A 16592-nucleotide genomic window follows, 5' to 3' on the forward strand; every position below is an offset into this window, starting at 1 on the left:
CAAGCGACGGAGCTTGAGAAAATGTTTGTCAGAACGAGGACTTGACCAATTTTCATTATTTTGCATCCAGCTTGTCGACCTCTCAGTACTGACGGACAGTTTGCTGGGTAATGACATTTACAAGTCAAGATGAAATTATTTTGTCGGCATTGAGCGGCACAAGGCTTTAATGTGTTGTTCTGAACAGTGAAATAACGACGGTTGTCTGAACATGCTGACGAATACCCCGATATTGCCATAAGAAAGCCTAATTAAAAAAATATTAAAAAAAACACACACACAAATTAACAACGCAACACACCAACAAACAATCAATACATTTTGCGTTGGCACATGGTAAAATAACAACCGTCGAGGAAATATAATCCTATCAACCTTTTCAAATGTTGCTTTATCTAAGGCTGTTCTGATAAAGTTGATATCAACGCTGCATGCTGTAACTACTTCCAGTTTGCAGAGCGCAGAGATGCACGTGTGGTTCTTGTTCGAAGTGCGCATAATCAATCGATGTCCGAAGTCCACCAACAGTACAGATTCCATGCCTCAAAACTCTGTATTATTCAGCCCTCGCCACCACTCCGGCACCACTCCGCCACCACTCGGCACCACTCCGCCACCACTCCGGCACCACTCCGGCACCACTCCGCCACCACTCCGGCACCACTCCGGCCATACCCCTATCAAAACACCTCTACCCTTGTGTAACTACCTCCATGACGATAACGCTGGAAAAAAGGTATTGCAGAACTCAATATTTTCTCGATGCAAGCCGTCAGCACCCCCCCCCCACACACACACATGGACACCAAGCTTCACTCAAGTCCCTCCTTGTTGACAACCCACCATTCTTGAAAGCTTGAAAATAAAAACCCATCAGGTTTTGGAATAATAACTTGTACATGGAGTATCCTATAACCCCAAGAAGCAAACCACTAGACCAGCTGAATGTGTCTGCACGTGCGTAGACTGGTACACAACGCACATTGCATCACTCCTGCATGCTGCTGCTGGAAGCTACCGGGTTCTTCCAACAGGGAGGGTAAAAGCGGGGCAAGAGTTCCGGGGGTGGGGTTACCTTCATAGCTACGTCACTACGCATATACCAACACATATACAGGGGGAGCAGGGGGCATGGCACTGGCCTACTCTAGGCTGCGACCTCCTAGGCTGCGACCTCTTTCTTTTAGTCACACCACTATATACTCAATACTAGGTGTGACGGTGCTGCAATGGGCCTCAAGCTGCACCAACAGAGAGCGCTATTTCCTTAGCAGTGAAGGCTCCTTTGGTAATAACTGCGCATCGCTGGTTCCCGAACGACAAGGAAATGCATTTCGTTGCAATCGTCTCTTTGCCAGTAAAATTAATACTCACATCCAACGTGGCTCTTTTCAACCGATGAGGGGGTGCTTCTGCTCGAAGCGGATACATAGACAGCATATCTAAATTGGTTTTGTTATAGGACTTTTTCATTTTGTCTCTGTTTTCCTAAGAATAAGCAGTCATTTGCAATGCTTTCGGGTGTTCTGAAGAAAAATAAACATCGGCATTCAAACATACGGAAAAATTTGGAATTCCGGACACATAATGAGTCTTCTATACCAGTAAATTTAATGAAACATACCAAACGCTGCTATTGGTGAAGAGTGGCTATTTTGGAAAATGGCCGCCGTGCTTCTCCTCACCACAATTTCAGGTGTCTCAATATCTAAATTCTTTAATTGTATATTGATCTAGATCTATGCCAAATGTGGTGCTTTTATGACAAAGTGGACAATTGGTTTCTTCTTTTAGACTACTCAGCTGCACTATGTACACATCTCCAGGCATAACATAATTAAAATAGGAAGAAAAAAATATATAATTGCAAAGATCCGTGAACCCCTCTTAAACTGGTTCACAACCTTAAAATGTGTCAAATAATGGAAATCATTTCTTGATCCTAAATAAACTAACTTACAAATGAACTAAATAATGAGTGTCTAAACTTCCACTTTCAGTATACTTTTCCACCAAGACACGACATCTGTCTTAAAGTTCACATCGAAAAGTTATTTTGCTTTAAATTCATTGGGATATTGATGGACCGGACCAACATTACCACTAAAGTCAAACCTAATAAAAAGAAATTAATTAACAGCACAAATAAGAAATAGGGCCTACTAGGAAAATGTTAACTTGTTCAGGCCTGAATATAATCTGCATGACCATAACTTAACGTCATCCCCCCCCCAAAAAAACCAAACATTGAATAGAACATAATGATTATATAGGAACAAACTGATGACGGCAATTAGGAACTTCAACTTTCGTCCTTTTTAATTGTCACCAAGGACACTACATACCCGTTTACATTATTTATTTATTTGTAATGCAGCGTACATTTTATTGAAACAGCTGCCAAAAAATTCAATTGTTACATTTCGAGAATTTATACTAATCAAATTGGTTTAGTGAACCTAAATTTCAGTTGGCGAAGAATGAAATGTGATCGTACAGTTGGGTCCCATCGCCTCTATAGACGATCGAACTATTCATTACCATGCTGTCTGGGCATATGCCTCATAGTAAGTTCCAACTTTATACTACACTATACTAGACACATTTAATGATAAATTCCTGCTTACATCGTAAAATTCAAACACGACAGGACGCTGCCCTTTCAAACTAAGGAATTCACTTCAATCCAAGGGCTACAAGAATACGAGCTTAATTGCAACTTTAAATCTCAGATCGAAACAGTTGCAAAATGTTCTTCGAGCAAAACTCGTTGAGTGACCCTGTAAACCAGCATGTAAATGCAGTAAAATACAATACATATAGCTATGTTAAATTTATTCTCTTATTTATATTGCATTGAAAGCTGTGTACTCAAAAACCCAACAAAAACTAGTTAATGCACATCATAACCGAAACGTCATGATGTAAACGAACGTAAAGCTACCTGAGCTCACATGTTGTCTTAAAAATCATTTTAAGGACAACAGACGTCAGTAATATATGACCAGATCCAAAAAATATGGATCCAAGGTTTCAAATGGAAGCTCATAATACTCTGAGGCTGAGTTCGGGCCGCTTGTTCTTGTATGTTCACGAACAGCTCGATTTGTTGTTCGTGGGCCGGCCGCTTGAACGCTGGGAACAAACAACCGGTTATGGCTGGTAGTTAGGGGAAAGTAACATTGCGGCGTCTATGTAAGTTCTTCGGGGGTTAATGTTCTAATAACTTGTCTGAATTCTTTTCTATTTGAAAAGGAACATTCATTGCTTTGTTATGGAAAATTACTAATGTTGATATTTGCCTAACTTTCCATTGTCTCCGGCTTTGAGAACAAGGAGCCCGTGTGTAGAACACGCCGCCCGAACTCGGTCGTAGGTTTCAAATTTCTAAAATTCACACCTGGTTTAGGGCGCCGGTGTATGCTTCGCTGGAGATCTTTTATGCGAATACTGCGAAGAAGGTAATTCCAACTGCTACCAAGACGAAAGCGTTTACCAAGACGACGCGGCGCCATTTCGGATCTTCTTCAATAGACGTCATTTTCGCTTCTAAGTGTTCCCTCTCCTCCGGGGTCATCTCCATGGAAGGTTGCTTGTTCGTGCTTCCCACACCGCAAAGCCAATACCAGGCTCGACGGGGAATGGAAATCTCAACCTCGATATTGTCATCTGAAAAAAATAGGTACATTTATGTATATTTACGAGAAAGTGAGCAGTTTTCTGGCAGGGGTGAGATCCTGTCATTGTCATCTTCAGATTATTTCAGAGCGCTTCGAACGGGAACAAGAGAGGGCGTGTTTTTGAATAGCAACGAAATGCCTTTGGTGGGAAATCACCTCGTACGCAAACAGGTTTATACGTCGCACCGAGTAGTGCAACCAAAATGAATGTTTGACTAATGGTTTGAGCCATATGATCATTGCGTGCACACCGTGCGCGTTGTCACTGGCTACAGTGTATCTTGATCACACAAACCACCCATTTGTTATCCGCTCCGAGCGGGAACAAAAGAGGGCGTGTTTTTAAATTGTCCATCCTTTGCTACAGACTCACCTCATAGGCGCGCCAATTTATGCGCGTTGTTCGCACACTAAGTATGCGCAGCGAATTTATTCTGGAATGTATGGTCTTCGCGTACACCCCGAACGCGCGCAAGAACCCAGTTGGAAGCTTTGCACCGGTCTGTCTTTCTGCCGCCGATGAGGGTGCACTTGAACCCGGGGCAAAGATGAAAACTGAAGAGCATGCATTGAACACCACATCCGGGATCAATGCTATATACACAGTCATGCTGTTGCAACCAAACCAGAAAACTGAGGTCGGGTATATAGTACCGTACCTTCAACCTTTGGGGACCCATTTTCCACCATTTCGTAATGTCCATTCACCCTGTCGCCCTGTTGGCATTCCTCCATAGGCTGGCGAACCTTGCTGCTATGGCGAGTCCACCAGGTCAGTCGGATCAACTGCGTGTATGCAGGCAAAACAAACGTCAAGTTTTAAACCTGTCCCGATAATGCCAAAACTAATATGATGCAGCGCTATAAAACCTTGTCAGATTTGACATGGTTCAGGATTAAATGAGCAACCAGTGGTATCCAAGTTGGACGAATGTGAATGTACTTGACAGTGTCCATTTCTGTAGTTTTTATAGAGCTCACGAGTGTTACTACTATGTTAGTCATATAATGGAAAATGTTGTATTTGCAAAGTATGTCTTTTGTGTTTTGTGTTAATGAGCGCTCGAACGCTTAAAGTACCTATGGCTTATCACAAAAGCCGATTTTTTTAATGCCTGAAATATCGTCAGGAAAGAATAAACCTGATGACGTATTTGCACCAAATCTTATTCTTAATCCATTTTTTTGGTGCAAACATTCTGCAAAAGGTGTTGTATTGCATGATTTTAGCTTGACTGTCACTGGTATCATTGTCAGCGTTAGGAATTTGGTCAAGTAACGAAAAAGACCGTGGGTCCAAAGTATTTGACATCTTATGTCCGATACTGCACAGGAATTCCACCGTGCAATGATCATTGGTACCAGTCGGTTACCTTTTCACGTGGGATGGGCTTAGTGAGAAGACTGACCACCACGGTCACCAGGAGGCTGACCATGAACAGCACGCAGGCGAAGTAAAGGTAGTGGAGGTTGCGCAGCACGCCTGGACGCTCGTCGGGTTCGGCGCACGACGGCAAACCATAGACGAAGTCCAGCACCAGACGGGTGACGCCGATCAGAAAGCCGACCACCAGTCCAAAGAAAGCTCCCTGAGAAAGGGAGAAAAGGAAAGAAAGGAGAAAGATTATTAGAACTTTCAAATCATCAAAGCAGTCACACACCCTGAGAAGCCCTTGCGCACATAGGGCGGTTAATTACACAAAGGAGGTGCAGTCGGTAGCCTAAAGGTTATACAACACCGCTGAAATCGTTGTTTTCCATTGGCTATCCACTCTCAACTCTATCGGACTGCATTGGAAATAGATGGTCATGGAACTGATTTGTAGTTTCGTGTTTCATTGGTCCTTACGGTGCACTCTGTGTATTTACTGGAGTTTAAAATGGTTTGAATTTTTGTGTAGACAAGCAGAACACCAAGGAAAATCATTCAGACCACTTGCAGCACGAAACTGTGTCTGAGACTGTACAAGTCTGTCCGTTGTTGTCTTACTGGTTCGTTGGTTCTCTCCCAGAACATTCCCGCGACGTAAATGGCGAACATCGGAGGCGAAAAGTACGACGTCATGGACTGAATGAAGACAAAGAGTTGTCCCGTGCCGTAGGCCTGAATGATCGGCAGCCACAAGATGCTGATACACGCTAGCACCAACGTCACGACCCTAAGGGAAGTATAGACAACCACAAAAAAGAGGGAAGATTAATTGATTTCATTTCATGGTGACACGGGAACATCTCTCATATATCAACGCCTTAGAAACGGCTTAGAACTTCTCAGGAATGGTGCACAATTTGACTTTCTTCATGAGGTTCCATTCTTCAGTGAAGAAGCAATAGAAAATGACAACAGAGAAAGACCTGAGAGCGGTACCTTCCAACAATGACCAGTTCCAATTCGCTTGGCTTGGGTCTGAACTGTTTCCAGAGGTCCATGGTAAAGACTGAGCTGGCGCTGTTGAAGACTGACGTCAGAGTGCTCATAAGAGCAGCCATCATGGCGGCCAGCATCAGGCCCTTTATGCCTGCATTCATTGCGATTAAAAAAGCGGCGGTTTAGAGCGGCACTAGGCTGCTCTTGAAGCGAACCCATCGTTTTAGGTAACAGAGAGGTCCAACAAGTGATAGTATCTTCAAGGTGTATCTCAGTGAAAACAAAAGGCCGTGCTAAATAATGGTCATTTGAGATAGAAAGATAGCGAAGGGGAAGTGGCAAGTTACATTCAGGAAAGACTTATGCAACGTACCCATTGGCATGAGGTAGAGAACCAGTCTAGGATAAGCAATGTCTGCACAGCCAGCGGGGTTATTGCAGACCTTTTTACATATTTCCGGTTCCTGGCATCCAACTTCATCTAAAAATTAAAAAAAGAAAAAAAAATCGTGACAGCAGGCAAGTCTTAAACGTAAATTATAAACACAGACTTCTGTTCTCTTGGAGTTTGGCAGTGTGTTCATCGTATAACACAACGGTCTTAGTTTCACGTCTACGTCAGTTTTTGATGTGAATTGATAGGGGATCTCAGCTTAGATTTTGCTTACTCAAGAATCTCAGGATCCTAGCGATCTCCCTCAAAGATATTTGAAATTGAATGTTTCAAGATCTTTGTTCTTTCATTGTGGAAAATGCAGTTGAGTTCTGCGTTTCCAGGGTTAATGGCGAGCATGCAGTTTCATACCTGGCCAGAGAGCTCGACTGATCATACCAGGGTATATCATCAAGAACATGGGTAGAATTTTGAAATAGCCTGCCAAGATACTGCCAGCCTTGGCATGCGTCACATTCCGGGCAGCCAAGGATCGCTGGACGAGAACCTTTTAAGACACAAAATAAAGTTAGACTGAGCAGTTGTGGAAACAAAAATGAGGAAACTATAAAGATCGTAAAAAAAGATAAATCGGGGTCTTGTGAAACGGTGCCTCGAACATTTGTCGAAAATGTCTGGCTATGTCCGATTATGAACAGAATGTCATCGACGAACCTGATTTGCGCAAAAGTACCAGGCTGACAACAGCAAGACGCCAAAGATGACTCCTGGCCAGGGCAAGCCGCTCGAAGACGCATCTTGGAAGATGTGGAATGCCTGCTCGGTCGGCACTCCGCAAGTGGAGTTGGATTCCCATTGAGTGGTGTTAGGCACCGCCATCAGAAACTCGGACTTCAGATTTTCCATCCCGCCGATCCGGACAAAAGCTAGTCGGAATTGATCATTGAAAATTTGAAATGGGGGAACTCGCTTCGTACTTGTTACACAAGTCATGTATCTTTTGACGTCCCTGCCGTGTTTTCGATACCTTAAAGGCTGAGTTCGGACGGCTTGTTCTCGTATGTTCACGAACAGCTCGATTTGTTATTCGCGGGTCGGCCGCTCGAACGCCGGGAACAAACAACCGGTTATCGCTGGTAGTTAGTGACAAGCAACATGCAACATGGCGGCGTCCATGTAGGCTACGCTATTCGAGAGTTAATGTTTGGATCGGTTGAATTCTTTTCTGTATAAACAGGAACATTCATTTCTGTGTTACGGAAAATAATTAACGGTAATTTTGCAAAACGTCCCATTGTCTATGGCTTTGAAGCTTTTCCGTGTTTTCCTGTAAAACCGTGACGGGGAGGTGGTTTGTGATCCTGTTTCAAGAACAGTGTTCATGAGTCGTGTTCCCGCCGTTCGAGCGCGAGAACAAGAAACCCGTGTCAAGAACAGGCCGCCCGAACTCGACCTAAGAGTGTGACGGATATAAAGAGGGCGCTATTATACAACACCAGCGGCAACCGCTACACTCTTCGAAAAGTTAAACACCAATGTCGGGAGTGTCTTGTTAAGAATGGTTGACGTGAAATGACATTGATTTTGGTTAATTTCGGTAACCTTTTTCCCAACTTTGAGGGATAATGTTTAAAACTGGTAGACCAAAGTTGGAATAGTATCGAGCGAAATTGGTTTAACAATTTCTGGTTTGATGACAGAAAAAAAATGAAACACTGTCTGCATCAACTGAAATGTACATTGAGTTAGGCTACAGATCAAACAAGATTTGTCTAAAAACTCAATGTAATTATAAACAAACATTCTCTGAGATATATGTACAGTGAAAGTTGTTTGTCTCTTGAAAACGTGTTTTCTGCAAAGCTATTTAGAAGATGTGCCCGTTAATCGCGACGAGTCACAGGTACATTAACAACAGAATGCTTTCGTCGCGATTCATTTCAATTGTCTGTTGCCTGACTTGAAACCTTAGTCCTTGTTTTAATTAACTTGTGGTGAACTTGGCTTTGCGGAGGACATGTGGGGGGGGGACTCGACTACAACCCTGACACGATCTCTCCGGATTTTTTTTTTGTTCAAAGAAACAAAGGTTGCCTGTCCACTCACCTATGATCATCAGGATGAACGCCCCACCGATCATGATGACTGCCTGCAAGGCGTCGGTGTAGATGACGGCGGTTAGTCCTCCGGCCATGGTGTAGACCGTGGTCAGGACGAGGAGGATGCCGATGCAGATGTAGATGTTCCAGCCCAGGGCTTGCTGGATGATGATGATACCCGCGTACATCTCGGACTTTCAATGAAAGGTAAGACGTTTTTTCCATTATAGAGAGTGGGGAGTATTTCTCGTCTTTACCTCGTTTACTGGTAATATAAAATTGATAACTGTATTCTCTTCTCATAAGAAAGGTATAACCTAGTTGAAATGGGAAGCATAATATTAAATTTGTTTAACGAAATTATCAGAAAAATTCAATACGAATTGATTTTTGTTGTCATATCTAATGAAACAAGTTCTCAACCTAACATTGAGTTCAGAGCCCCATTTATATGAATTTGTTTGAAAGAGTGAATTTGAAAGCAAAGTGACCTTTCTTCAGTAAAGCAGGCATTGCTTTAGAGCAACATTTCTTGAGTGAAGGATTCGTGCATACACGTCCTACAAAAGTGTATTCGTGGAGCCACCAGGAGTTGCATTTTTTTCTGTGAAAACTTGAAAAGCTAATCTGAACCACTTACCGAGATTCCAATGACGATAAACACCAGTGCAATGATGGCCAACCCCATGCGCAGGCGCTCGCCTCCAAACCGTGTCTTGAGATATCCAGGGACCGTAAACACCTTGTTGGGGAAGTACATGGGAGAAATTTCATGATGATGGTGGCGGGGGGGGGTTCAAAGAACATATTCTAGGGATTCTGAACTGTCCGTGAATCAACGGGTTAATAAGATGAATAAACCTAGAATCGTTTACCCAACTCTTTCAACAACTCGTACTTGTGATGACGGGTATATTAAATTGCAGTAAGACAGTCTCGTGGACAATTATTTCGAAAGTGAATGCGCTTTGTTTAACTCGGCTTGTTTTGCTAAGCACAGTTGAGCCGGGATTCATTTCATGGGAATGAAAGTGACCATGTCGAAACATCCATCTTCAGTATCTACTTGTTTGGCATATACTGAGCACGATCATATTTACCTTTATTCTCGTGTAACTGTCCATTTAGTCATGGGCGTAAATCCCGAGGCATGGGGTATATATCCCCCTATTTTTGAGGGGGTGGTGGGCTTACCCCCCTTTTGTGGTAAGCAAAAACTTAAAGCGGATTGGGAAGAATTTTTCGGACTTCCTAACAACCAATATACATTCAATGTCATTCAAAAAGGAAAAACAAAAGGCGAAAAGACCGTAAATATTCCATTCTAATTTAAAATTCTGTATGCATAGAATACATATTAAATAATGATACTGTCACGTGATGTCTTCCCCTTTTTCAAATTTCCATGGCCGCGCAAGTCATCCCCCCACCTTTGAATCCCCCCCCCAATTTCCGGCACAGTGTACGCCACCGTATTGAGTCATTTACAGTTAGGTCGGCGTTGACCTTACCACATTACTTACCCCAGAAGCAAAGTAGATGGGAATGAAGAAAAATCCCAGCAGGAGCAGAGAGAAGAGTCCCTGGAGATGAAAAAAGATGGCCAACGGAAATCAGTCTGTCATCATGTCAGAAATGCTTTTGACACTCAGTGAAAGTCCCCTATACTTATATGAGTCTTGTGGGCCAGTGTGAATCTTTTTTTTTAATGGGAGACTCTTTAAATGAAAATTAATGTTCTTCCTGTTTCGGGGGCCAGTGTGATTTTTTTTTTAATGGGAGACTCTTTATATGAAAATTAATGTTCTTCCTGTTTGTTATGTTTGCAAACTTTCTTAAAACACACACGGAGTGTGTCCGTTGTATACAACCACCCTGTGGATATTTGTTTCTCTGTTTCATTTGACCCAAATAACGAGGACATGCCGAATGCAGGAATGTGTGGACGGTGGAAGTTTTCACAGTTTGGAAACGGCATTTTGTACCTTAGATGAACAGGTAGAATTCCTTATGGGAGAGTTCTGTTGGCTCAAGTCTAGGCCTAATGGTAACTAAATTGGAACAGTTTGTTTTGACTAAGCATCTAGACATTTTGAATAAAACGTGTTGTTGTTGTTGTTGTTGTTGTATCTTGGACTTAAACATTTGAGACCATTCCTCATCGAGGGTTTTCATTGTTTCCGCACTTGGGAAAACAGACGCAGATCGCGTTTGCATTTCTTTTATTCACGATGAAAACAGAGTCCGGTTTATTGTTGAAACTGTCCAAGTGCTTATCGTAAGAGGATCTACGTATACACGTAGAAACTTAGAGATGGCAAAATGAAGATAAACTCAGTGGCACTCAGCGAGCGATTAGATTCCAGGGTCACACTCGGGTCAGTGAGTATATTGTTTCTCTGCAAATGCAGAACGCGGAAGTCAGTGAGCCCCAGGGACTGGACACGCAAGAAAAAGGCTTTTAAAAAGACACACGCAACATCTGATGGTAACGGCATTCCATGAGGCAGTCACTCTCACAAAAAGCTTAGTAAAAATTTATTATTTATTAATCAACAAGGATTTTCTCCTGAAAATCCCTTAAAAGATACATGATTAACCAAAAACAACAACAAATAAACACCCCCAAGAATATGTACAAATTTCTTAATGTGAACCTACATGGAATTCATAAGAGATAACCGCGTAACCCGAAGCTGACGCCGTCCCCGCAAGACCAATGAAGGAGATACTTCCTATGTTGCTAACGTACAGTGACAGCCCGACCTGAATATTAAAGAAAGGGAATGGCTGAATATTGAAAGAAGGAAGTGACTAAATATCGAAGGGAGGAAATGACACAATTTGGACATATTTTGAAATTTGAGGTCAAGGCCTCAGCTTACACAGTTCGGAGGATCCAACATCAAAAGCCAGCCCTGTCCACATTTTTTCCCCGGTTGTAAGATGCTTTGCATAAAACCCGTAATAAACCCCAAAATTCACTGTGAACATAAGTAACGATACATTTACTGTGTAAGTTACAGAAATCAAAAGCCAATACTTCCACAAAACATTATGTCCATGAATGCTTTTCAAAGCCTTTTCGGTTAGTATAATTATCAAATATTTGCATAAGGGCTCAGAAATAAGCACACATACCAGCCACCAGCTCATGTCCCTTCCCGCCAAGAAGTACCCGCTTGTTGTACCCCTGTTGGACCTATGGGAAGCCTGCAAACAAGAAAGGGATATCATAATGTTTATGGAGAAATATGACAAAGTGTGATGTGCATTCAGGTTTCGTGGTATGCCAGCACTCAGTTTAATTCTAACGGGTCTTCATCTGTATAGGCCTATCTGCACACTTCATTTTTGCGTTTTAAGTCCAAATTGGGCTTTACACAATTCCCGAATCACCCAGGGTTAAATTTGGGGGGGGGTGTGGTCTCTCTAGAGGGATGTTAATGCTTTTTGAAAATTTGAAAGTCTTCTCAAGCAAGTAAAAGTAACTTCTGAGGACGTCATTAGCTTCAAATCTCACTCATGCATTTTCTGAGTGAATGTCTTCCTATCTACCAATTTCAAACGATTACAGAAAATTTCGTCTCAGACATCAACTAAAAATGCATTTATTTTTTAAAATTTTTATTGTATTTATTCGTTGAAAACATTTTTCAGCCTCTGCTCATATATGTTTCACTGAACGATTTCAAACGGGTGCGGCGGTTACTTGACCAGACCCTCATAAACCATACAGGAAGCGTCCTTAGCAACTTGTCAATCCTCTGTTGAGCCTTCTTATTTTGAAGACTCCGTACGCACTAAATTCACAAAAGGTTTCACTGAAACCTTGCTCGAGATGGCTGAAACCGAATAAAACAAACACAGAATCGCGAAAACAAATGCTACATGAATGTGAAATTTAGCCACAAAGTGGTTGCTAAGGTAACAAAATGTTTCATTTTTGACTTATCTCTTGTCTTTCTGGTTTTTTAAACTCTAAATTTCACCATTTTAATAACGAGATACTGCACACGACAGACCAGATTATTTCGGTTTGAGTTTCATGCCGAGTTATTTTAGACACCGTGTTTGCACAGCACGATCTACGTATTTTACATGCGCAAAACCGAATACATGTACATTATAGTGGTGTTTATGTACAATGTACATGTACAGTGTACATGTGGATCACAATGTATAGTACATCCATGTAACGCACCGAGGCTATATACTGTGAATTTGTAGTTTCCTCGCATGTTATAATGGCAAATAGACCTCGGTTCCAATAATGAACTTCTTGTGAACTTAATATAATGCTACCTTCGTCTTTCATTCGCGAAGCACTGAATTAAGGGTAGGCCTTTAAGATTAATGCGAGAATTAACGTAATCGGTGCTGATTTTAGGTCGATTTGCAAACGCATCCTGTCGGGAAGAGCAAACAAATCTAACCGTCAAGAGATCGGAAATCTTCACACCTCTCTCCACCACAGCCCATTTTAGAAAATTGAAGAAAAACTTTGAAATCAATGTTTCAAGCCTTTAAAAACCGTACCAAAACATAAACAAACTAATGTTGACGAAAAAAAGCTTTTGAAAAAAAATCACTAGTTTTGCTCGGTAGGCCCCTATTTCTCGATTTTATTTTAACAAAATACGTTAGGAATGGACCTTATCACACCAAAAAAGTAAAAAAAAGGACGTAGGCCTACATTTCATGAAATGAAACCGCTGCTTGCGTGGCACAAATGCTCATGGCCCTCATTACGTATGCAAATGACCCTCAAATCGGACATGTGTAGTTCAAAATTTCCCCCTGAAATACACGTGCGCTGGAGGGCAATTGAGTCTTTCATGAAATTGTGAAACCCGATGACGTCATCATGACTTCCGAGTTATTAGCACCTCTTGGGATGAGTGGCGATAGATGTTCAAAGTTATAAGTTTATATCCGGGAAAAGCTGCAGAGAACAATTATTGTCCGATGAAAAGGCGGAAGACTCAAGAAGTAAAAATAGCTAAAGATAATGAAAGAAATCAAGATAAATTCGAAGAATTTCAATAGGTTACCGGCAGTGCCCGGTCAAATAAAAAATGTCAGTACTTAAAGTATTTAAGACACGGCGAGAGGCAGGTGAACATTTTTGTTCGACGAAGCCTGGCATCCATCAAATGTAAGCCGCCAACTATGAACGGCAAGCAGGCAATATAAGACAGATCTATGCACAGACAGGATATTTTTAAACTCTTCCATACGCACTGATGTCAACCACATCTTAATATCCCCAGCAGACCTCAGTTCTCCGGTTTCAGTATGGTTTTTATAAAACCATAGACGGCTGGGGTCAAAAACCATAGACGGCTGGGGTCAGTGAATTTTGAGGACGCCGCGGTATAAACGTAATATTAAATTCATCCTATACAATGTGCGTGTACATGTACAGTATGTATAAGTTATGGCGGGTCACTGTATACTTAGCGTGCGTATACATGTACGTGTACGGTATTTTACGGCCGGTCGAGTCCAATAAGGTCGGCCGTCATCAAAGTACACTCCCCCGAGGCTTAGCCAATCGAGATGGCTTATACCGTCCTCTGCCCAGTCCACGCCCTCGTGAAGTGTTTGTGCGTAAGTGCTCGGAGAACATGTGCGTGATAAAAAGCGTGTTTGCCGTTGCAACAGGATGCGTTAGCAAGGACCAGTTTCTTCGGGCCAAAGAGGATTTGTTTTTTTCGCTTGTATACTTACCCGAACATTGTGCGTTTTGGGAATTAAAAATTCAGCGTCACTGAATGAACATTATAAGTGACACACCCAAAGTATATCTTTCTCTAACGTCTTGCAAAAGAAGTCGTTATGGCTTGAGATTCACGTGAAGTGGGTTATGAGAGAAATGTTTAACATCGCTCGAAGTAAAGGTATCGAAGCGATCTGTAGTTGAATTATTTTTATACTTGAACCATAACACATTCTAATATACCAGCATAAGTATTCGGAAACACTCTTCTCCAAGAGCACACAGTGTTACAGTGTTTGCCTCTGTGCGCCAGTAGACCTTGCTTGCGTTGGCTATACTCACATGTGCGGCTCATGGGTGCTGAAATGAAGCGCCAGCCCTGGTCGGTTACTAAGCTTTCTCTTCAAAAATGTACATTTGTCACGATAGGCCTACTTTGGGGGGGGCACATTCTCTGGCAGTTTGTAGCAGTACTACGTGTTTTGTGTTTTGATAGTTTGTTTTATTATACACTTTGTGGAGTTATTTTTATGCTTTTGCGCTGACGGTTAGCCATAGTTTACCGGCCAGTGGTAGGCAAAAATAACGATTTTGCTTTAGACCGATAGCAGTTTGTTTGACTACACACAAACCAACCGTGCATAAATATAGTGCTTGACGATTGAAAATGGTTTCCTGTTGGCAGAGTTGTACCTCTGCTATCGAAGGATATATCTCGTTTAATAGAGGGTTGATTTCTAGCCTTTAGGCCTATAGTAACCTATTCACCGACAGAGCTCCGAAAGTAATTTACTGAGATGTTGGGGTATGTTCAAAATTTAAAGCTTGAAACAGCAGAGAATCGTCAACCACCGAATTGACTTTTCTAGAGCGACGCGAGAAGCTGTCTATAATTTATACGGTGACCGGCGCTTAAACGGCCAAAACAGTCACAACATCAAAGCACCAACAACAGCAGCAATCGCGGCAGCAACGACAGCCAGGTCGGCGGAGTGATTTCTGAGATTTTTTGAGGAAAAACTTACCCAAATGCCCAGCAAAAAGACGATCAGAAAGTGAAGGGCGATGATGATAAAATCGAGCGTGGTCAGTGCCGGCGTATCTCCGTCCGCCGCTGAACTCGAAGACTCGGTGGAACCCATCTTGCTAACCCAATGTAACGACTGTCGCAGTGTGTCTGACCAGCGCTAGTAAATACCGGGACCGCTCTGACGTACGGTGCCGCATTGTGTACAGTGTACACGTACACATGACCCCCGTTCATCCATGTTGGCATTTAACGGTACGTTTTAACGCTCTCGTGCTCTGACCCTAATCCTCCAGGTGAAGCCTACTGCGCAGGCTCCGTGCCGTATTTGCATTATGCTGGAAGGTGTCCAAAACATCACCTTGAATTCTTCGCCAGAATCGATAATATTATAATTTACTAAAGGGCATTTTTCAATGATTCTTCATAACCATGCATTGGAGTCTTCATAACCATACGTTACGTCCCTTTTTGATCGCTTCAGCACATTCATCCGTCAATATCGCAGGGGAAGAGCTCCGCGGTTTGCTGTAAAAACGCTGCGTAATGTTTCCCACTTGAATAAATTTGTGAATGGCCTGCACAGTGAATATGTGCGCGTGAAGTTGACCCGAAATGAAATAAATAACAAAGACCTTTCTTGAATATGGCCTTTTGTGGATGAGTGAGCATTCGAAACGGTGTCTTTTAGAAATTTACTTTCGGCGTGTTTAGTGTACAACTTTTTATTTTTCTGGTGTTCTGTCAACTCATGCGTTGTGTGAAATACTGTTTGTCGTATCCGTTCGTTTTATCCATGGTACCCTTGAGTGTACATCTATTGTTGCACCATTAGGCACAGCAGGTCAGGATTATCCATCCAGCCATAGCGAAAATACCCAGTTTGCTATAAATTTCGCATACACTTTTCAACGTGTTAACGTTTCCGAACATGAAGCCGGTACCAGTTGATGCGTAGCACAGCCTAGCATCGACATAAAATGCTTGCCGGCTTGAACCATAAAAGTGGTATTGGTGACTAGGAAAGAGTTGGGCCTAGACTTACTTCGACCCTGTTGGAATAAGCACCTTTCTTATTCATAGTTCATACACTCCAAGTCCCCAGCTATTTATACTTACCGGTTTGCTTGTAAGCTTAACACCGCTTCTATTTGATTTTCGTTTGTGACGGGAAAAGTAGGGATAATCTCGCTAGGTGCTCAGTGAAATAACATGCCAGGAAGGCTTAAGTATTAGCAGTTGGAAAAACTCCGACATCGGTTTGTTTTGGTTGGGTCGATTTGGATTTCATTTTTGGTTTAA

General features: G+C 42.3%; 1 protein-coding gene and 1 long non-coding RNA gene across 2 annotated transcripts in view; one reads left to right on the plus strand and one right to left on the minus strand.

The window, feature by feature from the left end:
* Positions 1-16592, plus strand: part of LOC147800023 (uncharacterized) — a 33091-nt gene that overhangs the window by 13107 nt on the left and 3392 nt on the right. Inside the window, exon 3 of the long non-coding RNA XR_015428292.1 lies at positions 8532-8748. This is a non-coding gene — a long non-coding RNA (uncharacterized LOC147800023). The remainder of the gene's footprint in view (positions 1-8531; positions 8749-16592) is intronic.
* On the minus strand, positions 1589-15727 carry LOC110976131 (sodium/glucose cotransporter 4-like). Its single transcript, XM_022229162.2, has 14 exons — positions 15289-15727; positions 11683-11754; positions 11203-11307; positions 10065-10124; positions 9182-9283; positions 8549-8735; positions 7157-7368; positions 6854-6989; positions 6422-6529; positions 6049-6199; positions 5671-5839; positions 5054-5269; positions 4340-4466; positions 1589-3669 (listed from the first exon to the last, which is right to left on the minus strand). The coding sequence occupies exons 1-14, from the start codon at positions 15403-15405 to the stop codon at positions 3440-3442; spliced, it is 1992 nt and encodes a 663-aa protein (XP_022084854.2). The 5' UTR covers positions 15406-15727; the 3' UTR covers positions 1589-3439.

This window comes from Acanthaster planci, linkage group LG02 (genome assembly GCF_054643075.1).
Source record: "Acanthaster planci isolate LZ-2023a linkage group LG02, COTS_SCS, whole genome shotgun sequence".
NCBI classification, from domain to species: domain Eukaryota; kingdom Metazoa; phylum Echinodermata; class Asteroidea; order Valvatida; family Acanthasteridae; genus Acanthaster; species Acanthaster planci.